We start from the raw sequence: 25099 nt of genomic DNA, 5'->3' as shown, positions 1-25099 counted from the left end.
AAGAAAGCGGAAATCTAGGCTGAATATCCGGAAAAGCTCCCTGACAGTGAGATCTATTGGAAGAGGTGGAAGGCATATAATTTGGGAAATGTAAAATTCGACAAGACAAAACACTAGAAAATGTAACAAAAGGAACCATCATATATTGTCAAGAATGCGAACAAGATGACTTAATATTCTAGGTCTTTTCCTATTCTAATATTTATGATTGTTTTGCCAGGGATCAATAAAACCAGAGGAAAGACTTCGAGAGATAAAATAAAGACCTGATATAGTCATTTAGCTTTCACAAAAGGATAGACTTTAAGTAACTTATGTTATTTAATGACATGTATGGCAGTAAGATACCTCAGAAGCTTGCTATAGCTCCAGTGCTTATGAACATGTTATCCCACTTGATAGAATGTGTAACTCAACTGAGAGGTTTTGCCGACTTCATAATCTGTAAAGAATACAACCTAAGTGATTTATGAAAAGCAGCAATAATAAACAAAAGTGAGTGAGTGTGAGTGTGTGTGTGTGTGTGTGTGTGTGTGTGTGTGTGTGTGTGTGTGTGTGTGTGAGAGAGAGAGAGAGAGAGAGAGAGCATGCAATTGAATGTGGGACCTTAAGCAACTGAATGTGGGACCTTAAGCAACTGAATGTGGGACCTTACAGTATAATTCTATTTCAACAAAAAGAAAAATTACATCATTTTTCTACAGAAGCAACAAAGTAAAATCCATTTGAAATTCAAAATTAAAATCTGAGGGACATTTGCGTTTCTGAGGCAGAAAAGTAAACAAAAAACATACGATAAATTGGACAGCAGAATAAACATTCAAATATAAATGCTGTGACAGGCAGAATTTATTTGAACTTATCCAAGATCTTTTGCACTGTGCCCATATTGTACGACTACATAATAAACTACATAGCATGGATTTTGTTCCTTTGGTGCCACCTTACTTTATTGTTCTGTTTTCACTGACAACTGAGCTGGAAGTAATCAGAGAAGAGCTGGAGAGTGAAAGACAGGAGAGAGGAAAAAGACTTAATTCTTATAAGTTCCTGACCATACGCTATGTCTTTATGTTCCCGAAAAATGGGGAGGGAGGGAGGGAGAAAGAGAATAACCTCATTGATAGATCAAAATGAGTAGGGAATCTAGTAATTTAAAGTTTCAGTCTGCAGGTTTAGCAACTATTTATTTAAGAATGTTTTTTCTAATGTTCATCTGGTCTCCCCCTAACCTGCTGCAGAATAAACTTCAGTATAGTAACTGTTATTAAAAACCATTCTTATTCATACACACACACTCTATAACCTCGAAACAGCAAATGATGGACAGCCTCCACTCAGTTACAGAGTCTAGTTTATTAAGCTATGGGGAACTTTCATGTTACTTCTTGGACAGAGTGGATGTAATAACATACACACAATATGTAATTGTATATAAAATTACTGATTATATCAAAAAAGAGCAATCAATAGACTTTTTAAAAACAAATGCAGCTGTTTTAGTGCCATGACAGGTCCCAACAGCTCTCCCTGGCTCTCTTTCTTTTATTATGCTGCATAACCGTTCTCAAAAACTTGGATCCATGCCTGCCCACCAGTAGACTAGGTGAAAGGGTCTAACACACATTGCAATACTTACCATCACCAAAGAGATTAGTCACAAGCTTTGTGAGCACTTGTTTTAGATTGAATTCCACCAGCCGCACTGCCTCCATGGTGTGTGTCTCCTGCTTGTGTGCCGTGCGATGCCCTTGCTCAAACAACTGTAAACTTTCTCCATCTTTGATGTTGCTGAACAACTAAACCAATGAAACAAAGCACATTGTTTTGTATTAGTGACTTTTTAATGAAGTTTTATTGACTCTAGTAAGGAGTTCAGCTGCTGAGTCTTCAGCATGAAATGGAAATTTAAAGATTATGGTTTTGTATTGGTGTAATTGTGGGCATATTTTTTTCCTGAAGAATCTTTATTATGGACGATGATGCCAACAAATATACAAGAAAAAAAACCCAGCCTGACTCTCAAGACCCAGGTTGAGTTTGCAGGGATAGCAGTTAGAAAAACATCTATTTATTTATAGACTGAGCATATTTGTTATGAAAATCAAGAGGCAATAAAAACACTGCATCTTAAAAATCACTTTCCAGAGCAGAGTCAAACACTTCAAAGCTGTAACCAAAAGTAAGAAAAAATGTAAGAGGAGCTGGAGTTTCTAGTTGAAAGATACATGATGTTTGAAACCTCACAGTTTTTTTTTTTATTTTTATTTAAAATTTGTTACAAATTCCATTCTTTAAACAGTAAGATGAACTATCAAACATTCAATCAACTGAGCTTTACAACTTGATTCTGTACACTATGATTATTTATAGCTACTAATTACAGAAATCTATTTGTAGGTGAGAGATTCATAAATCTGTTTATTTATAGTAACAAATTAAATCAATCTGTTTGGGATGGGAGAGTCACAAATAAATTTTTTAACCATTTTGTTACTTCAGAAGTTATCATGATAAATAAGAGTACCCAAAACAGAGAACACAATGTAGTACATCTAAGTTATATCACAATATTAATATATAATAAAATTTGTTGTAGCTTGAAAAATTTTTCAAAATTAAAACACTCAATAAAAATCTATGAAAAAATTTCATATAAATGAAAGACTATAAACATAAGCTAGCTTTGGAAACCCAAAAATAGTTTCCAAGATCTCAAGCTTTGTGTGATTGACCCAACCCTAATAAAAACACTTTGATTCTTCCCAAAGAGACCTGCAGGTCATGCTAGAATTTAAGCCACATTTAGAATAGCCACAATAGAATGTGCCTGCCCTTAATATTGCACCTGCCTTCCAAATGGATTACCTAAAAATCAGCAGACCTCTCATGTGTATCACCTAGTGGCTGAATCCAATTGTCTCTTCCATTGCACCACAAAGGGAAGCAGGCGGGATGGGTGGTTGAGTGTGTGTGAGAGACTCCCCTCCACAAAGTACTTTGTACCCTATGGGAAAGTGCACTCAGCTGAAAGCAAGAAGTTCAGATTTCACTTCTACTTACTGCTGTTTATATTTCTATACTTCACCACTCTTATTCTTCAGCACAGTTTATACACATTATAGAAGGCAGTCAAATTGCTTTCCCTGTTCTACAAGTAAATTAACTGCAAGGCAGCACAAGGTCATTTCAGGCAGCACTGAGAATAGAACCCAGGTCTCTAACAAAGAAGACCCAAGACACATTGTCTTTCAAATTACTATGCCCAGTCAGCATACTTGTCTATCTGGTCTATAGCCACAGTTCTAGCCACTACACAACACTCCCCTCCCAGAGCCAGAAACAGAATTCAGGAATCCAAGTCTCAATATACTGCAGCTGCCTACCAAACAGCTGTGTAACCCAATTGCTAAATATGTGTAGTGTCCTTCTGGCATGCCTTGTCCACAACAAAAATAATATATTCTTTGTAGCTTGCGTAATAGAGCACTGTCCTTGGGATCTGAAAATCCAGGAATCATACCCTACCGATGACCTATTTATTATTCCAGTTTTCTTTTTTTTTTTAAACTAATTACTTACTTTAAAACATACTTAAAACAAGGTTTTAAAGTTAAAAACCATTAAAATCTCAATAAAGGCACACAAAATGTAATCAGCCACAGGTGATCTGTATATCTCTCACCTGTCAAACAATTTGATTGCCGGTGTCACACTGTGGAAGATCTAAAAGCTGAGAGGTGTGACAACAATAAATATATGGGTATACGGGTGGAGAGAGGGAAAAGAAATATACACATAAATCCTTGTGTACACAACCCCTCTCATCCAGCCTGATGACTCAGGTAATAAAGATTGATGGTAGATCCCTTGAACTTTTAACAGAGAACAAGGGGAAACTTGGAGGTTAACACTTTTCCTGGAACAGAAGTTTACATAATACAACATACTCATGCCCATAACAGCAGCTAGCTATGGAGCAGAAGACGCAATTTTAGCTCACTTTGCTACAGGGTTAATGTAGACATGAAGCTGTTATACTGAAGATGCCCAGCAGCAGAATGCAAACCCTTTCAAGTAGGGTAACAAACAGCCTTGTAAATATTGTGCATCATAACCAGTTTGCATGGATTCAAATCCCTGATGTTCAGAAAGTTTTCCCATGATCAATTCTTCTTATAAATCCATAAGCAAAAGTCAATGTTGACACTTTTCTGATATTTGCAGTGTTTGCTGTCTCACAAGAACTGGAAAAGAAGCAGGCTTCTGATGCAACAATGTACATTTTTCTGAGATCAAAGTTATTATAAAACTGTCCTATAATTATTATGTGAACCAAAATATAAAACAAGACAGTTCACAATAAGTAGAGAATCACAGAAGGTAACAATGTACTAGGCAACTGCCTGTTAGTGTCAGAGACACATAGGGACCAGCAGATGTATTTCTTCCCACTTCCTGCCTATTTGATTTTCCAGGTCAACCTCTCCCCTTGTGAAACCAAGTGAAATGGCTTCTACTGACCCTCCTGACTACATTAGATATACTCAGCCGATCAGAGGCACAAAGGCATTGTGATTGGCCCATTTGATCTATCCCAGCAAACGTGTCTTGAACTCAAAATGTACTATGAACAGTATCCTTAACAGTTCACGAATGCCCATAGAGTTAACAAAAACAAAAACAAAACTTGTAAAATGCTTTTTTAGAAGTTCTAATAAACCACTGCTGACTTTCAAATGCAGGTCACAATTAATCAAGGCTAATTTCTAGCACAAATATCACAGATGTAATGCTGAACAGGGGAAGTTTGAATTTAATTATTAGGAAAATTAGCAGCCAAGATTGGGAGCGTGAGTGGAAAAAAACCCACTACAGTACCACCTGAACTGGTCTAATATTACAAGTCAGGAAGTTACACGGTTGGGAAACAGAAAAAAGAACCCAAGGTCAGATTCCTATGTTGTGTTCAGCATGTCACAGGAAAAAAGGAAAAGAGGAAAAAAGAAAATAGCAAATAAAATGAGTACTCATCACTCTAACAAAAAGAAAGGCAGCAGCTTTAAAAATTATTTATTGCGCTTTGAAATAAGAACAAGAGGTTCATCTTGCAAGTGACTATTTGAAAGTTAAAAAACACCCTTTTCCCCGCTGGCATTTTTTCTGCATTGCCCAAACAAAACAAATTGTCTCCACCACAGCATCCACTTGACCTTACCACTAGCTGCACAGATCAATCATCTAAAACTCTAAGGCTATGTCTACACTAAGAGTTAGGGCTGTGATTCCCAACTCACACAGAGCTAAAACACTAAAACTGTAGTGTAATCCGGGGTCATTTAAGCTAAGAGCTGCAGAGATATGAACCCTGGGGGAAAAAAAAACAGCCATAAAAAAAAAAAGAAAGAAAGAAAAGAAAAGAAAGAAAAACCAAAACCCAGTTGGGGAATTTTTTTGTGCAGAATTCAAGTCACCTCTTCTCTCTCTCTCCCCCCTTCACCATCCCCCCCAAGGCCTCAAACTATTGAAGTGATGTGGGTCACAGTCTGTCAAGTTATACCCAAGGTAGTGCACGGCACCACTAAATCTTTGGGGGGACCCAAACTGATAATAGTATTTAAGAAAATATACATTATTTTTTTTACTGTGTGTATGCACCAATATGGCTAGAGGGTTCCACTCCTGCCACTTTATGTGCTTTAAAACTTGACTCTTGTAAGTGCTCTAAAATCCAAATGGTTACTCAGACTGCTTTGAAATTTGGTGTGCCTCATCATGGAGGTGCAAGGTAGTATTAGCGATCCAAATTTGGGGGTCAACTGACCAAAGGCTTCCCAAGTTGCAGTTCCCTTCCCCCCCACCCCAAAAAAAAAAAAAAACAGTTCTCTTCTGCTGTCTTATACTGTTGAACTGAGAGGTATTAATAATTAGATGAATCTCAAACCTCATTGAGATGGATGACTGATTCACCCTTCAATTATCATCATTAAGGATAAATTAATCACATGCTCCCTCCTAAGAGGCAAGGAGTTTTGGACTGAGTGACTGGAGGTTGCTACAATTTGAGAGTCATGGGGGGATGTAATCCAAGTCTTTGGGGAAACGTTAGACATGAATGCTTCCTGGGAGAAGAGTGGTATTAAGGGTGGAGGAGTGGGGAAATAGAGGGAATGGGTTTGGGGCTGCAGCAAAGGGAGGGGAGCTTTGGGAAGTGGGATAAATGGCGATGGGTGGTAGGGGAGGGGAAAGAGGTTGTACATTTCAGCAACTGTGGGGGTGGCAGAATAAAGGTCTATGTGTATTGGGGCGTACTGGGGCATGGACGAAAAAGGGTAGAGTTAACTGTGCAACCTTAACTGTGCATTTCCCGGTTTTCATAAGTTTGAGTTTTCCTCAACTCAACCTACTGCAAGGAGACAATATACCACCAAGCAACCTTAACTCTGCATTAATGTCATTTTTTGCCACTTAATTATTAATTCAAATATAACATTAAAACATGTTCACAAAACCTCTTAAAATACATAAATTCAATCATCCAGGAGCTCTGCAGCTTGATGGGACGCCTGGTGCCCAAGTCAGTTTGTTTACTCCTTCCAAGGGAATCACATGCAGCTCCAATAATTTAACTGGGTGGGGAGGAGGGAAATCTTTTGTACTGGCATATGTGAAATGGATTAAATGTAGTTCTTGACTGGCATGCTGCCATATTGCAAAATGCCACCATTAGGATATGCACTAATTAGCATCCTTGCTGGCATGTTCCATAGAAGCCTGATCTACACACAGTTCTTGTATCAGCATAATTATTTCACTAAGGCCTCAAGGATGTGACTTTTTTTTAAACTGATATAGTTATATCGGTACAAGTCCTAATGTGGATTCAAGTTATATCATTACAAAAAATGCCTTATATTGGTATAGTTATTCCCCTTCCTGTACCAGAATAAGCTATCCTGGTATAAGCACATTTTTACCAGTATAACTATGTCCACACTAGGAGGCTTGTACTGCTTTAATTATACCAGTATAAGTAAAGCAGTGCAACTTGTGTGTGTGTGTGTAAACCAGCCCAGGGAAGCTAACTACTGAATAGGATGGAGAATGACCTACAGTCTCACCCATTTTAGTGCCTATTCTAAACTTTTATGCCAGAGAACTTCTGCATCAGATCACATGGATATATTTTAATAATTTCACATACAACATTAGCACGTCCAAGCTGCAGTCATGTCATGTATGTTTACTCTTTCAGAGTAGATTGTGAAAAACAGACCATTTTATTATAACCTGTCCACTTAATTTTACAAGCAGAAGAATAAAGGTTTGGTTTAGTGATGTAATAAACAACTGTGTGTCTATCTTGTGTCATGACATGAAGTCTTTCTATTTAATTTTGAAAGCCAAACATATTGCATCATCCTGCAGGACAGATACACATTCTTCCACTATGTATCAGTACAGCCAGCTAATTCAGCATTAAAAAGGAAGGAGGAATTAGGTGATTTAACCATATGGCATGATGTCTACTAGTCCAGTGGTTCTCAGAGCTGGTCCATCGCTTGTTCAGGGAAAACCCCTGGCAGGCCGGGCCGGTTTGTTTACCTGCCGCATCCGCAGCTTCGGCCGATCGCGGCTCCCACTGGCTGCGGTTCGCCACTCCAGGCCAATGGGGGCTGCGGGAAACAGCGCGGGCCGAGGAATGTGCTTCCTGCAGCCCTCATCGGCCTGGAGCGGCGAACCGCGGCCAGTGGGAGCTGCGATCGGCCGAACCTGAGGACGCAGCAGGTAAATAAACCGGCCGGCCCGCCAGCGGGTTTCCCTGAACAAACGGCGGACCGGCTTTGAGAACCACTGTACTAGTCAGATCAGAATAGGCAATAGCAGGAAGTAAGTCAACATTGGTAACCTCAGATGGCCAGAAGATACTAATTATTATACAAAAAATAAAAATGGAGCTACATTTCTTTAAAATCTTTTTATAGCATTGATCAACCCGTTTTTTCTCATCAAAAAGTTGACCAGTTTAAAACAATTAAACAGTTTGTAGCCACCTTATTTAATTAAACCTAGGTGTGTGATTCAATGTTTGTATAACAGTATGAAAGCAAAAAGCTAAGAGTTTAGTAACATGTGTGACACTGCACCCCATATTCTTCATAGTGATATTATTATATGATTATGACATAGTTATGATGCATTTTATGCAAGATAAGTCATGTGAGATGTCACTGAAAAGGTTATGATTTGCTGAATATTATTATCCTATTTGTATGCATGTATCACTTTTATATCTGAAGCTATGAATATTGACTATGTGTCTGTATTTCAAATGTAGTTACACCTGGGTAATGTTCACTAGACAAGACGCTTTCAGTCTAGATGGCTGGTTGGGGAAGGGCCTATTCAGGGCAATGAGCCATAAGGAAAAAACAATAGGCCTTAGGAGAAGCTTATCGCCCACCTGGGGAGCCTTCCTGTGAATGCTACAGACAGCCTCCGAGTAATGGCTGCTACGACTCTACAAAGACATGTGATGTGACCCCATGTCTCTAGACTCTATCTTGGGATGTCAGTGTTTTTCCACAGACTGGTCTGGACATACTGGAACAAAGGGTTCCTGCCATATGCAAAAGCTATATAAGGCAGGGAGTGACATCATCTGCGGTTCTTCGCTCCCCACAGAAGAAGACTCCCAGAAACACCTGAGGAACAAAGACTGGACTGAGGGAAGTGCTGGACCCAGGTTAAAGGGATTTTTAGTCTGTGACTGAAACACCTGGTGATTCCAAGCTGTAAAGCAAGTGTAGCTTGCCCCTTAAGCACCTGCAGCCTGCTTGTATCATTTCTTAGGGTGAGAATCTGCTAATTCATATCCAATCTATTTAGTATATTAAGCTTAGTTTGCATTTTTTGTTTATTTGCTAGGTAATCTGTTTTGATCCGTTTGCGATCACTTATAATCAGTTAAAATCTATCTTTTGTAGTCAATAAATTTGTTTTTGCTTTATCTAAACCAGTGTGTGGGAATCAAAACTCGGGGGCAAAAGGCTGTTGCATACTCCTCTCCACATTGAGGGAGGGGGCAAATTTTATGAGCTTACGCTGTGCAGTTCCCTGTGCAGCGCAAGACGGTATAATTTTGAGTTTATACTCCAGAGGGGGTACATGCCTGAGGACCTGGGAGCAGCCTTCCTATACAGGGGCTGGTCAGAGAGCCTACTTATAACCGGAGCTGGGAGTGCCCCTACCTATACGTATGCTGGTTTAAGTACAGGCTGGAGGGCTTTGTAGCTTGTCACAGCAGTACAGTGTGAGAGGGAGCCCAGGCTGGTGGTCAGGGGGCTCAGTGGTACCCCAGTTCCAGGTGGCACCCCGGGGAAAACCCATCACAACATGTTTGAATTTATATTGTTTTAAATCCTGACATCTCTTGTCTTGCCAACAAACATGGCACTTAGATAACATGGTTTTGAATGCAGTATAAAAACCTGGGTTAGATAAATAGATTTCTGTCCAGCTAATCCAAGGTGTTCATCAAAATAGCATCCTGGCATAAGCAAAATTACACACATTAGGGCTCTGATACAATGAGGCATTTAAACATAGGAGGTGATAATGGAATCCTTTTGTCTCAATGTTCATTAGCTCAGGAACAGCTACTAACAAGTTTACTTGAAAGTGATACCTTCATTATACTGTAATGTGTTCCCCAGCAATACACCCTGTGCTCTGACTGGCTCCTTATATTTATGGCTGCCCTGTCACAGCACTTCTTCACAGTCTGCATGTCTTCCTCCCTACTCCACTTTACCCTTATGGAAGGCTTAGTCTTCATCACCAAGAGAAACTCCTGTTTAATTAAACTGTAATTAGAACATGGGGCTCGGTGGGGTGACTAGATGGGAGAAGGGCTTAGAAGCTGAGTTAGCCATGCTTATTGTGTGCTTACCAAGAGGGACTTCTCAGGTCAGAAGCCAATTCTACTGGCAGGGATTTACAGTAGCCAATCAAAATGAAGGAATTGACATTATCCACATATGGTTATAGAGAATTTTTTTCACCAGCTGTATAGTGATTATGCAAATCCCTGTGTTAAGATTATGTAATAAGTACCCTCCACCAGGGAGAGTACAAAAAAAAATAATAATCAGCAAGCATTCTGTGGGTATGTCATCTACACTGCAGCTTGGTGCGAGCCTCTCAGCCCAGGAAGACGGACTTGCACTAGTGGGGCTCAAGCTAGCGGCTAAAAATAACAATGTGGCTGTTCTGGCTTAGAGCAGAGTTCAGGCTCTGAAGCCTAGAGGTTGGATGGGCTTGAGAGACTGAGCTTCCGCTCAAATTGGAACATCCACATTGCTATTTTTAGAGTGCTAATTTGAGTCCCATTAACGCAAGGGTATACCTTCCCAGCTGCAGTGTAGACATACCTTGTATGGTCAACAAATAACCCGAGAATTGCCATTTATTCACAGTAAAGCGAGTTGTACAGTATCCCTTGTTCTAACTGAGTGAGAATTCCATTTCAGCATATTCACTCAACACTCGAATGAGGCTAAGTTCTTTCTGAATACACTACTTAAGAATATCTACCTGTCACTTGGATGTTCAGATACCACGGTGATGAATCTGATATAAAAACCTAGATTAGACTAATTAGATAAATAGACACAATTTTGGAGCTCACCAACAATTTTTGACTTCTGTGAAAAATGTGACTCATTTTTCCATTTAAGAAAAAATTTCAATTTCCCCCCCAAATTTTTGGTCAACTCTACATAGATTAATAGAGAACACCTAATCTATCAGTGATGTTAGGATGGCAAAGATTAAGGAAACCCTGATTAAAAGGGGCACTGACAATGTCATAGTATTCTGCCTACTGTTCCTCTCTGTTTTTAAATACATAGCCAATTGGAAAGTTAAAAACATCTGTTTCCTTACCAATTTTTCTACCATATTTACACATCGGTTTATTATTGAAAGGTTATTCGTATGTATTGAGCTAATAACTTATTTTTGTGAAAGGAAAAAATAAAAAATTTTAAACTTTTTCCTATACAAAATTATAGTTTTCTAAAAGACACAAGAAAAAAAAATTGATTTACCAACCTTGACAATATCCCTATAAATAAACAAGCAGCTGTACTCTAAATCCACTTACCAATATCGAAGCATTTTCATATTTTTTAAAATATACTGTATTTTATAAACTGATGGATTAGCAATGACATTTATCTGGAGCTGGTGCATCAACAAGAAAACTTCCTGCCATCCCAAGTAGTCTCTGACACAACAAAACTTGTGCAATCACACCCAATCTAAGCAGAGTCAATCACTGAGAAGATGCATGAGCCAGTGTGTTAATAATGGAGTACTCTATGCTGCTCACTGACAAGCTTTTGGCTTGGGAAGAGAGCAACAAAAATCATTTCAGACAGTAAGCCTGCTCAGCTTTCTTAATCTCTGGAAGCTTCAGTCTTCATTCCCCCAAATACAGGAAACAAATTTCATTTTTTTCAAATCTAGCCAAAATGTTTCTTTAAAGGAAGACTAAGTATGCCGCTTGGAATAACATAGAAAAAGCTATCATATTCAAAGGTGTACCAGACTCATAATGATGGATTTCAGGTTCATAATGCTATAATTCTTCATTTCTTTAACAAACTAAACCTTTTCAAATATACCTGTGGATGAAACTTGCTTTTTGTCTTCTGATTAAAGAAGCTGGTACATCTGTTTGATAAATTTGTCTTGAAATACATACTTTGATTTTGAACTGACTTCTGAGTAAGATGGGAGTTCCAAACATTTATTTTATTTATTTATATTTAAAATAATAAAGATGCCTATCCAAGGTCTAGGTGCTCTAACATAATTAATTATTGTGACCCAGGGACCTCGTTATGTTAACTGGCAGAGGGCATAAAGGGTGCATAAGGGTTACAGAGATCCCCATAGTCTGATATTTACAGCTCAAACAGCATAATGTAAGGTCTCTAATGAAAGCCCGTGTCATACTGTTCATCACAATCATTGTGAGATGTATGTACAGCTGATATCTGTGGAGTTATGTATCTGTACAAAAATTATGTTCTTAAAACACGTAAAGTGACACACCCCAGAATCATTCCACCAGAAACATTTCTCTCTCTGGCTATGTGTAAATTAAGAATTGTAACCTTTACAATGGAGGCCCATTTACATATTGAGTCAAAAGCTAATAAAGAGAAGTCAAATCAGCATGAAAGAAGCACACAGGGAAAAAAATAAACTACAGGGGGTTATCCTGTTTGCAAACTAAAACTATGATTTGGGGGACTATTTCTAGGGGTCAGATGAACCCCGTGTTTCCTTTAATCTGGTGGGACAAACTGCCTGCAGGCTTGATCTTACAGGAAGAGGACTCAACCAAACTGGCTGCAAATGCTGGGGAAAGAACATGGGGTAAGCTATCTTGTAGGAGACAGGAGAATGCCTTGTTAGTTAAGTTTAGTCTCTAGAAAGCATGTTATGATGTTGTTTAATATGTAACCATTTGTTCCCATCTCTCATACCGGTTTTTATTTGAATCTCTATTCTTTCTTAAATAAATTTCCTTTTGTTTTATAATTAAGGCCCTACTTGAATCACAGGATGATTGTCAAATAATTGCAGCTGAATTGCAGACAAGTCATGGAAAATTGCAGATCAGTAATAATGGAGCTTTATTAATTGTGGTAATTTGGAAAAGCAAGAGAAGACCTATTTCTTTAAGAAAAATTTGCTGGAATGATATAAACACTCAAGTATTATGCCTGCTTATTATTATTTTTTTTTATACCCAGACATTTCGCTGCAACTATATTACAGTCATTAATGCGTGGGGGTGACCGCAGGAGTCCTGCTGCTGTCAGCTTGGATAAATGGGGTTCTACTGTACTAATGGGGAAAAAGTGTGGTTGCAAACCTCAAAATGTATGCAAAATTGTGGACTGTGCAAAGTAATTAAAATCAAAATTGTGGTGGAATCTTAATATTGTGGGATCCACAGTATCGCATATTAAGTGGGGCTTTATTTATAATTTAACTCAAGTGCTGTACATAATACAGGGACAGCGCTCTAAGGTAAAACCTGTAAGCTGCTCCTTTGGAAACAGAGGATCTGGGATTTCTGTGGGCATCCAGTGATCAGGAGCTGGATACCACAGGGGGATACATTTAACGGACTTGGGAGCTGGGGTGCATTTATTGTCAACTTGCAAGGCAAGGACAGGGCTGGCTGGGTTAGGGAGCTTACACCTAGCTAGTATGAGCAGGACTCCCTTGTGCTGGAGGGAAGATGGTAACAAGGTGAGGCTCAGCCTGCATGCCCCAAGAAGTGTGAAAATCATACAATATGTACAATTAAATTAAATCTCAGCCGCACTGAAATAAGTTCTACAGGAACTCGACCAGCCAATAGGCTGTAGAACTTCATCATCTAGGAAGCACACCCTCAGCCTTCTCCAAGACCTTGACAAACAGGTGTCTTCTGCAGAGTGCCTGGAAAGTTACCAAATTTTTGGCTATTTCGGACCAAGGGGTGGGTTCAAGAATCTTGGACCCCACACAGAGAATACCCTGCCAACCTGTGTTAAAATAAGGGGACTCGAGTTTGGGTGCCCCTGCTAACCCTTGGGATGCTGAACAATTATTCAAGTTGGGATGCAACACCATGCTCTGAGTGTCCCTAGCCTTTGTTTGTCAGAAGCTGGGAGTGGACAACAGGTGATGGATCACTCCATGATTGCCTGTTCTATTAATTCCTTCTGAAGCACATGGCATTGGCCACTGTTGGAAGACAGGATACTGGGCTAGATGGACCTTTGGTCTGACCCAGTATGGCCATTCTTATGTTCACATTCCTGTGGAAAGTTGGTACCAAATGAAGCCTATTTTTAAATCAGACTTTTCATCCATTGTACCGCACAATAAGCTAAATATTTTAGCCAAGACTTGTTAGCCAGGGAGAAGCGCCCATTACAGAGGGAATGTCCACTGAAAACATTTTTCTTTCATGTCACTGTTCCTCTTTTATCTCCTCCCCTTCTGTTCCCTGTCCCTTCTCCCCCAATCAGGAGATGCCACTCATGTGGATAAGAATGCATAGTCCAACCCCTGCCAATCATGAATATGCATTACATTTAAGTGGTAGCCCTACATCACAAAATTGGCATTGCCTGGAACCCTTGTTGGCAATCTTAACAGAGGCCCTTGATTGAGTGAGGATGAAAAATAAAGAAGTTTTAATCCCTTAAGAGCATCACTCCAGAACAAATTTGAGGACATTAAGAAAGTTGTACTGCTACTATCCTCTAATTTTTTTTTTTTAAGCTGGATGCCACGGCTCAGACAATGCCAGCCAGTCCTGCTCTGCACTCACATCTGAGGCTTACTGTGTTCCTAGATTTTGAGGTTCTTTGACCAAGTGGGGGAGCAACACCTCATTCCCATTATGAAAAAGGTAAGTTGAAATATTTACCTTTTCTCATTCCTGTCATGCTTTCAATGACATGAACAGATTATTTTAAAAACCAGTAACATTGTTTAAGAAATTACTTAGAACAAAAAGTAGACTTCCACGGGGCGCTCCATGTGGTCCCCAAACAATGGGGGTTGGAGTCTCCAAATTCTAAATTTCCTCACTGATAACTCTATATAACTGTTTTGATCCTCCTCCTATAACACACTGGATGGAAAACGAGAAGACATGTCTCAACTGCCCACACTTTGAGCTGACACTCATAGACAAAATTAAGATTAACTACAACTTACTTTCTCCCCAACAGGCTTTACTTTAAGGATCTGGAAAAGAAAGCCGACGTTGATGAAGGGCTGAATGAATATGAAGTGACACAAAATCTCATCACAATTCAAATAGTAGCAGTTCATATATCCCTATTTTTCCAGGGTAATAGATTCCAGAATAACTGAAGTTATCTGATCATAAACCCACCTTAGCTACTGGTATTTTCAAACAACGTGCTTTGCAAAACCTCCGTGTCAAAATATGAATTCCACAGAAAACCAGCTGAGAATCAGAAATCAAATATTGGGAAGCTTCTACAGTAGAAAATGCTTCTATTGATAATATTTAAATGTCTGGCCTCCCTTTTCTTCAATTCAAAACATATTCATTTTCCCAACTGGTATTTAGGAAGTCGGGCGGAGGGGGGAGGCGAGAGAATCTGAATCTGAGAAACAAACTATCAGACACACAGACCAAACTGCTGGTGAGACTACCTAATCCCCATAAAGTTAAATGACATTGATCCCGCGACCCATTCAGGTTGCTCTCAGGAATGTGGCCAGCCAGCAAAGCCCCCGGTATCATCAGCAGGGGCTTGTTCAAAACCTCAAGGTTTTTAGAACTCTGTTAAACACATTATTTTTTAAAAATCACAAACCTAGATATGCTGCTAAGTCCTTTTACCTACTTGTCAAGGGTCTTCTCACAAAATCCTGCTGTTGGAGCTATACAGGATAGTTGTGTTCTCAGTTAACTATGGCAGATAAACTGCTTATTGCCAAAAAAAAAATGAAAATGTACAGACTTCCTCCCCATCTATAACCTACTGTCTTGAAAGAAACCCTGAGGCCCTTCATGTATTTAAACATTAATTACATGAATAACAACATAAGTACAATAAATCTCACAACACCCCCATGAGGAAAATATGGCCTTAATACAGATGGGAGGGGGGTAGGGGCGTGGAGGGAAATAAACCACACCTGAAAAAAGAACAAATAAGGCCATCAATATTTTGGCCATGGAAAATGCCACAATATATAAAGCAATGGTGCATCTGAAATGGAATGCTATATTCAACTTTGGTCACTTAAGCCCACATTTCTAAAAAAGCACATGTGCTGCTAAAGTTGGAGATTTGAGAGCACATGTACCAATGAATGCACATAACCCCAACTTGTGCACTGTTAGCAGCTGTTTAAGTGCAAGTCAGACACATGCAAAAGTATGTGCCCACTTTAGAAAATATAGGCCTCATTCTCTAAACAGACATCTGAGAGCTGAAACAGATATGGTTCAGAAATGGGAAACAAAATATATTAGAGGCAGCATGGGGCTTTCATCTGATGAAAGTCTGAATTGACTCACAAGACTTAATTATTTGACACTCTTTTTACTCTGGAGTAAATCCACAGATTTTGGAGAACTTACTCAGGTTTACATTGGTGTACTGCAAGGGAAAACAGAATGAGGCCCGCACTTTTTAATATGGCAAGGGGAAAACAAGAGGAGAGAAGAGAAAATAGAGGTGTGTAGAAAATATAATTGTCCAGAGAAGGCAGGGTTACCAAATTTCAACACTGAAAAAAGAGGACACTCCACAGGGGCCCCAGCCCGTCCCAACTCCACCCCCACCCCCACCCCAACTCTGCCCCTTTCCCACCCCTATTCCAACCCCTTCCCCAAAGTCCCCGCCCCAACTCCACCCCCTCCCCTGAGCACCCCGCATTCCCCCTCCTCCCTCCTGCCCCCCGGGCTCCAACTGCTGCTGCGCTGGGGAAGTTGCTTCGGCCCCCGCCACGGTGGAGAGCGGCGGGAGCCGGGAAAGTTGGAGCCCGGGGAGGAGGTGGCTGCGCGCTCGGATGCCGCCTGCCACCTCTGTGCCCTGGCAGATTGGCAGATCGCGGGAGTTGTAAGTTTTGCTGCAGCCATTCGCACTCGGGGTCCCCATACCATGCCTCCCTATTTTCCCGGACATGTTCGGCTTTATGGAAATTCCTCCCAGACGGGGATTTGAGGACCAAAAAGCTGGACATGTCCACGAAAATCCGGACGTATGGTAACCCTAGAGAAGGCTAATTGGATGTTCCCATCTATCTCAATCTATAAAACAAAAACAAAAGGGCACTTGGCTAAATTAGGAGACAACATTTAAAACAGATAAAAGGAAATGACTTTTTATATGATATACAGTATAATTAATATCATAGAATATCAGGCTAGGAAGGGAATCTCAGGAGGTCATCTAGTCCAATCCCCGGCACAAAGCAGGACCAATCCCCAAGTAAATCATCCCAGCCAGGGCTTTGTCAAGCCGGGCCTTAAAAACCTCTAAGGAAGGAGATTCCACCACCTCCCTAGGTAACCCATTCCAGTGCTTCACCACCCTCCTAGTGAAAAAGTTTTTCCTAATATCCAACCTAAATTTCCCCCACTGCAACTTGAGACCATTACTCCTTGTTCTGTCATCTGGTACCACTGAGAACAGTCTAGATCCATCCTCTTTGGAACCCCCTTTCAGGTAGTTGAAAGCTGCTATCAAATCCCCCCTCATTCTTCTCTTCTGCAGACTAAACAATCCCAATTCCCTCAACCTCTCCTCATAAGCAGGAGCAGCGCCAGGGTTTTTGCCGCCCTAGGCAGCAGCGCTCCTCCTCTGAGCATTCGGCGGCGGGGGTCCTTCTGCTCCGCGTCTTCGGGGCACTTCCCGGAGCGAGTGAAGGACCCGCCGCCGAATTTCCGCCAAAGACGGCAAAATGCCGCCCCCCAAATCCTGCCGCCCTAGGCAACCGCCTAGGGTCGCCTAGTGGAAGCGCTGGCCCTGCTCATAAGTAATGTGTTCCAGCCCCTCTAATCATTTTTGTTGCCCTCTGCTGGACTCTCTCCAATTTTTCCACATCCTTCTTGTAGTGTGGGGCCCAAAACTGGACACAGTACTCCAGATGAGGCCATACCAATGTCGAATAGAGGTGAATGATTACGTCCCTTGATCTGCTGGCAATGACTCTACTTATACAGCCCAAAATGCTGTTAGCCTTCTTGGCAACAAGGGCACACTGTTGACTCATATCCAGCTTCTTGTCCACTGTAACCCCTAGGTCCTTTTCTGCAGAACTGCTGCCTAGCCATTCAGTCCCTAGTCTGTAGCAGTGCATGGGATTCTTCCGTCCTAAGTGCAGAACTCTGCGCTTGTTCTTGTTGAACCTCATCAGATTTCTTTTGGCCCAATCCTCTAATTTGTCTAGGTTCCTCTGTATCCTATCCCTACCCTACTAAAGTAGAGACTTTTCTATAAATAAGAATAGCCTTTGTAGTTATATTACCTGGGATAACAGTTTTCATGCTTGAGGATATACAAACCACCAGCTGTGGTCAGGAAGTAATTCTCCCACAATTATATAGAACTGCACAATTAGGAGTAATACATAGATGCCAACTGTCCCTGATTTGGAGAGAGAATCCCTATTTTTAGCAAAGTTTTAAAATTCTCCATTGTGTCTTAGCAACAAATTCACCATCTGCTCCAATACATTTCAATGGAGACTACAGATGTATCCCTATTTTTCCCTCCAAATGTCCTTATCTATAGCCTTCAGATGTTAGCATCAGTGTGCTTTATGGGACTTTGACCACTGATGGAGCTAGGATATTGAACTGGAGGAACAATTACTACATCCCCGTTTCTATTCCCCACCAAAATTATACAAAGCTTGGTATAATCGAGAAAAAATATTTTGAACGCTCTAAGACATGTAATTTTTAATTAGCATTTGTTGTCAATTGAAATGTTTTGTGATACTGAGTTTGTATTAGCTCCCTCTGGTAGCTAAAATACATGAAATCTAAGGGGGGCTTAATCAAACATTTCAGTATGTATGGAATTGTACACATTGATCCCGTACATCAAGGAGTGCATCTCTCTTTCATTTTTATGTAGAAAAGTATGAATAAATCTTTGGGGATCAGAATTAAAAATGGTCAGTTCTAGTCTTATTGCAGTTATGCTAAAAGGCGACAAAGAGTCCTGTGGCACCTTATAGACTAACAGATGTATTGGAGCATAAGCTTTCGTGGGTGAATACCCACTTCGTCAGATGCATGTAGTGGAAATTTCCAGAGGCAGGTATAAATATGCAGGCAAGAATCAGTCTAGAGATAACGAGGTTAGCTCAGTCAGGATGAGGCCTTTTTCTAGCAGTTGAGGTGTGAACACCAAGGGAGGAGAAACTGCTTCTGTAGTTGGATAGCCATTCACAGTCTTTGTTTAATCCTGAGCTGATGGTGTCAAATTTGCAAATGAACTGAAGTTCAGCAGTTTCTCTTTGAAGTCTGGTCCTGAAGTTTTTTTGCTGCAGGATGGCTACCTTTAAATCTGCTATTGTGTGTCCAGGGAGGTTGAAGTGTTCTCCTACAGGTTTTTGTATATTGCCATTCCTAATATCTGACTTGTGTCCATTTATCTTTTTACATAGGGATTGTTCAGTTTGGCCAATGTACATAGCAGAGGGGCATTGCTGACACATGATGGCATATATTACATTGGTGGATGTGCAGGTGAATGAACTGGTGATGTTGTAGCTGATCTGGTTAGGTCCTGTGATGGTGTCGCTGGTGTAAATATGTGGGCAGAGTTGGCATCGAGGTTTGTTGCCTGGATTGGTTCCTGAGTTAGAGTTACTATGGAGTTATGCTAATGTTGCTAATCCAAAGACTTTGCAAATCACATGACAGATGGAAAATCATGAAATTTTATATATTTGTATATACAGATAAAAAATGATAGGCGGAGACTCTGTTCAGATTAGAGACATCTTCTCTGAGCCCTGGTCTATACTACCTGCTTATGTTATAGCAACTGAGCTCTTGGTGTAGAGAGAACTATGTTAGTGGGAGGGCTTCTCCCATCGACATAGCTACCGGCTCTCAGGGAAGTGGAGTACCTACGCCAACGGCATAGGCAGTGTCTTCACTCAGTGCTACAGTTGCAGCGGTGCACTTATGCCACTGCAGTGCTGAGAGTGTAGACAACACACTGAGGTCCTTTTTTCAGAAAAGGATCAAACCATAATAAATTGTATTTTTAGTTTTATTTTCCCCTTCTCTGGGAGATGCCTTCCAATGAAACCCCACTACACACCAAACACCTCCTTCACATAGCAGACTGCACACTGTTTGGAACAGAAACTGTCTCTTCTAGACTCTCAAATCCATCACTCTCTCCCCTCTGTTACAAAAGAAACTGATTTCCAGTTTTGATTTTTTACTTTTTCATGTTGCTGTCTTAACAAGATCTTCAGTACATAATGGCCATATTCATTCCCCTGATCCACTGTATTAATACAAAACATGCCACACTAAAGAATGCCTGATTACACCTTTATTGAGGATATCATTATATATGCAATATTTCATTTCTATAGTCTTGGATTTTAATTTGTAGTATTAAAGATCAAAAATGAAAATGAGCATTGTGTTGTCTTTGCAGCCCATACTGCAAATTTTGTCTATATCTTAAAAAAAAAATTATTTGCTGCTGCGTGAGTCAGAATAAGAATAACGAGCGTATTTTACATTCAGAATTGAGGTGCATTAGCAGAGCCTTACAGTATTCTAGTTCCTGCCACTTCTATTACCTCCCTTCATAAGCATTAATTCATATAATACTTTAGGCAAATATTAAAAAAATTAATAAACATGTTCGAATAAAAACTGCAAATATGCTTTGATTGTGTCCATGACTGTTTCATAATTAGTTTTATGTGTCCATTTCTATGAATACACCTCTACCCTGATATAACGCGGTCCTCGGGAGCCAAAAAATCTTACCGCATTATAGTTGAAACCGCGTTATATTGAACTTGCTTTGATCCGCCGGAGTGCGCAGCCCCGCCCCCCTGGAGCGCTGTTTTACCTCATTATATCCGAATTTGTTTTATATCGGGTCATGTTATATCGGGGTAGAGGTGTATTTAAAAAATATTTTTAGAACAAGAATGTACTTGGAAAATGAGTCTCTAATATTTCTGTGAATGAGTAGTCTTGGAAAGCTTCACAATGGAGCTGGTTGCATGGCGATCTTGAAATCTCAGATTTTTCTGCTCTTATTTATAAAAGAATCACTCATCCAACCAGGGAGCAGACATAATACCATGTGATTTGAGTGATCATTCACACACTATGAATAAGGATTAGCAAATAATCAAAGACATAACTGAACCAAATAGTCTGCAAACACATCAGAGTATGGTGAAATAAAGTATTCGTCAAATAATTCTGAATAATGAACAAATTCATTAAAAAAAATCAAATGGTTAATTTATGAACATAAAAGGTAATTTTTTTTTCAAACTAATAATAGTTCTCCCAGCTCTAATCCCCATTATTATTATTCTAAAATATTTGGGAAGAGTGATGTGAATGTTTCACTCAAACAGCAGTACTATTCGAAATCCGCCTTGATTACAGTTTGACATGAGTTTGTGAAAAAGAGGTGGTTCATTAAATCTTTCTTATCCTGTCCAAAATGCCCATTCAAGCTGAACTGAAGCTTTTTGCAAACATGTTTACTCTCTCGATATCACAAACGATGGAGACCATTAGCTGTGTATTTTAAATTCAAAATGCCATGGGACCTTTGGCACTTCCTGTTATCTGACTGCTTCCAGGTGGAAGGAGGACAAACAATGACTGTGGAAATCTGAAAAGCAAAGTAGTATAACGAACTGCATAGTGTGTTAAATGTATATCATTGCCTGCATGAAATCAGATCTACTCAACTCTGCATCAGAGACCTTCCTTCTAAACTTAAGGATACATACCGAAGCTGGCCTTAATCAACAGCAGAGGAGCTGCAGCAGGGCGGGTGAGTCATTCAGTACATATCCAGGGTCTGGAGCAGGCTTATATAGCCCATGCTGCTGTGGCTTCATTGCTATTAGTACTCAAGCTAGCTAGATCAAAGCTAGCTCACATGTGTCTACATATGCTGCAATCACACCCCATCTGGCATCAATTGCAGCGTACACATATCGTATGAGCTAATGAAGCTGAAGGTGGACCCATGGAAAAGAAGCCCTTGAGGAATTTCACCATGATTTCAATAATTTCCATCCCACCATCAACCTCAGCCTAGATCAATCCACACAAGCGGTCCATTTCCTGGACACTACTGTGCTAATAAGCAATGGTCACATCAATACCACCCTATACCGGAAACCTACTGACCGCTACACTTACCTACATGCCTCCAGCTTCCATCCAGGACACACCACAAGATCCACTGTCTACAGCCAAGCTCTAAGATATAACCGCATTTGCTGCAATCCCTCGGATAGAGACAAGCACCTACAAGATCTCTATCAAGCATTCTTAAAATTACAATACCCACCTGCTGAAGTGAAAAAACAGATTGACAGAGCCAGACGAGTACCCAGAAGTCACCTCCTACAAGACAGGCCCAACAAAGAAAATAACAGAACACCACTAGCTGTCACCTTCACTCCCCAACTAAAACCTCTCCAGCGCATCATCAGAGATCTACAACCTATCCTGAAAGATGATCCTTTACTCTCACAGATCTTGGGAGACAGACCTGTCCTCGCTTACAGATAACCCCCCAACCTAAAGCAAATACTCACCAGCAACCACACATCACTGAACAAAACCACTAACCCAGGAATCTATCCTTGTAACAAACCCCGATGCCAACTCTGTCCACATATCTATTCAAGTGACATCATCATAGGACCTAATCACATCAGCCATACCATCAGGGGCTCGTTCACCTGCACATCTACCAATGTGATATATGCCATCATGTGCCAGCAATGCCCCTCTGCCATGTACATTGGCCAAACCGGACAGTCTCTACGCAAAAGAATTAATGGACACAAATCTGACATCAGGAATCAAAATACTCAAAAACCAGTGGGAGAACACTTTAACCTGTCTGGTCATTCAGTGACAGACCTGCGGGTGGCTATATTACAACAGAAAAAACTTCAAAAACAGACTCCAACGAGAGACTGCTGAGCTAGAATTGATATGCAAACTAGACACAATCAACTCCGGTTTGAATAAGGACTGGGAATGGCTGAGCCATTACAAACATTGACTCTATCTCCCCTTGTAAGTATTCTCACACTTATTATCAAACTGTCTGTACTGGGCTAGCTTGATTATCACTTCAAAAGTTTTTTTTTCTCTTAATTAATTGGCCTCTCAGAGTTGATACGACAACTCCCACCTGTTTATGCTCTCTGTATGTGTGTATATATATCTCCTCAATATATGTTCCATTCTATATGCATCCGAAGAAGTGGGCTGTAGTCCACGAAAGCTTATGCTCTAATAAATTTGTTAGTCTCTAAGGTGCCACAAGTACTCCTGTTCTTCTTTTTCCAAACAAGTTGTTTAGCACATCATTATAAATCATATAATGAACTGGATGTTAACATTCTGTGATAACAGCCCAATCGTTCTCCTGAGAAAAATGGTGAAGAAAAGAGAAAACAGGGAGAAAGTAACATTCTTATTAAAGGCTGCAATGAGGTGAATGGGAAATGGTATGGGGCTTTTCTTTCTCACCCTTCCTGACTTAAAAACAAAATTTAAAATGGCTCTGACACTTGTTGGAGAGACTGTGGAGGAAGAGATGCCTTTTTCCGTATCTCATAGGAGTGTCCAAATGTGGTCAAATTTTGGATCCTCATTTCAATGTCTGTAATCATGGGATCTAGGATCTTGTCTGACCCTGAAACTTTCAGTCATACTTCTAAGACTTCCCATGATATAAAACTATCAATTGAAAACCCTATGCTTATTGTTCATCTCTTGGGAGCAGTGAGATGCTCCATACCTGTCTACGTGATACAGGAAAAACACACAGCTACAGTTCTATGTGGAATTCTCTATAGTAAAACAATATTTATCGGTGCCTGCTAAAGGAGCAACTTCCAGTTATGAAAAACAATGGGGAAAAGTTAATTAATACTAAAAAAGGTCTTCAAATGTAACTCTGTACAAGATATTTGTGAATTTTAATTCCATTATTAAGCTCATTCAGGAGAAAACCAATCTCAAAATGGGTGCCACATTTCTTAAAGGAACCATTCTTAAATTAATTTTAGTCCATAAATTAATTAACCAATTTACTCAAATTCTCAGAAAATTCATTCTGTACTCAAAGAGTAAATGTGTTTTTCATACATAACTAAGGCCTGGTCTACACTACAGAGTTCGATTGATGCAAGGCAGCTTATGTCGACTTAACTATGTAAGTGTCTAAACTAAAATTTTGCTCCTGTTGACAGAACTGCTCCACTATGTCAACTTAACAACTGCAACTCTATGAGAGGCGTAGACATTGTGTTGTGTACACACTGCGTTGCTTACATCAATTGATACTGGCTTTCAGAAGCCATCCCACAATGCCCCACACAAACAGTACAATTGGCACAAGTGCTCCTGATGAGGACGTGCACCACGGACACAAGTGTAGACCTGCACGAGCGATGTAATTACTGCAGTGGCTGTATGTCAATGTAAGGTAGAATGACTTAATTTTGTTGTGTAGACATGCCCTAAGTGGTTAATCAATTCTTTAAATGTTAAGCTCAATTCAACCCAACCCAACCTTGACTGTGCAACTGCAAGTGGCACTTCCCTAATGCAAATATATACTTTTTATATGTGTGTCCCCACCTTATATGCACACATCTTATATTCATTCATATTACCTCCTCAGCTAAGCAACCCAATCACTATTCTATTCCAACAAGCAAACCGTTTCACATATTGGAATCCCTTTTAAGAATCTCATATCAATATATTACTTATCAATGGCACTTAAGTATGCACAGTGTGTATAAGCTTTGCCAGTGAAATATATAAACTCAGGAATCTCAGACATTTGCTAAAGGCTTGCTGACTGGCATTTCTGCGCCCTGCTGAGCTTACTGTATAAGCATCACAAGCTTGTATCAGTGTCAGCTGTACAGAGCCATCCTTAATATGGCTTTGGGACGAGACTATGAATAGAAAATTACAGTACAAAAGGAATTTTTCTGAGAAAGTTAGAAGCAACTCAGAAAAGGTGATGGTTAGAACAGAAAATGCATTTCAATTTTAGCTGTAACAATTACTGCCCTAAATTACTGACATATTGAGCGTGTGAATGAAACAAAGCGGATGGTAAAAAGATGTTCTCAACATGGGTTTGACATGGATGAACTGAGTTATGCAGGTCGTAAGTAAAGCTAGTTGCTCTCCTTTATTTATTTATTTTTTATTTCCAAAGACCATTTCATTTTGCTAGTTTTCAAATAG

The 25099-nt window shown here is 40.0% G+C and overlaps 1 protein-coding gene across 1 annotated transcript in view; it reads right to left on the bottom strand.

The window, feature by feature from the left end:
- Nucleotides 1-853: 853 nt before the first annotated feature.
- The window catches only part of FARS2 (phenylalanyl-tRNA synthetase 2, mitochondrial), a 114229-nt gene continuing 89983 nt past the window's right edge, over nucleotides 854-25099 (bottom strand). Inside the window, exons 5-6 of the mRNA XM_034762257.1 lie at nucleotides 1640-1799; nucleotides 854-999 (exon numbers count right to left, since the gene is read on the bottom strand). Coding sequence (XP_034618148.1) covers nucleotides 989-999; nucleotides 1640-1799 — 171 coding nt within the window. The 3' untranslated portion in view covers nucleotides 854-988. The remainder of the gene's footprint in view (nucleotides 1000-1639; nucleotides 1800-25099) is intronic.

Source organism: Trachemys scripta, chromosome 2 (genome assembly GCF_013100865.1).
Source record: "Trachemys scripta elegans isolate TJP31775 chromosome 2, CAS_Tse_1.0, whole genome shotgun sequence".
Lineage (NCBI taxonomy): Eukaryota > Metazoa > Chordata > Testudines > Emydidae > Trachemys > Trachemys scripta.
The sequence above is the reverse complement of the archived record's forward strand: the minus strand, read 5'-3'. Positions and strand labels throughout refer to the sequence as shown.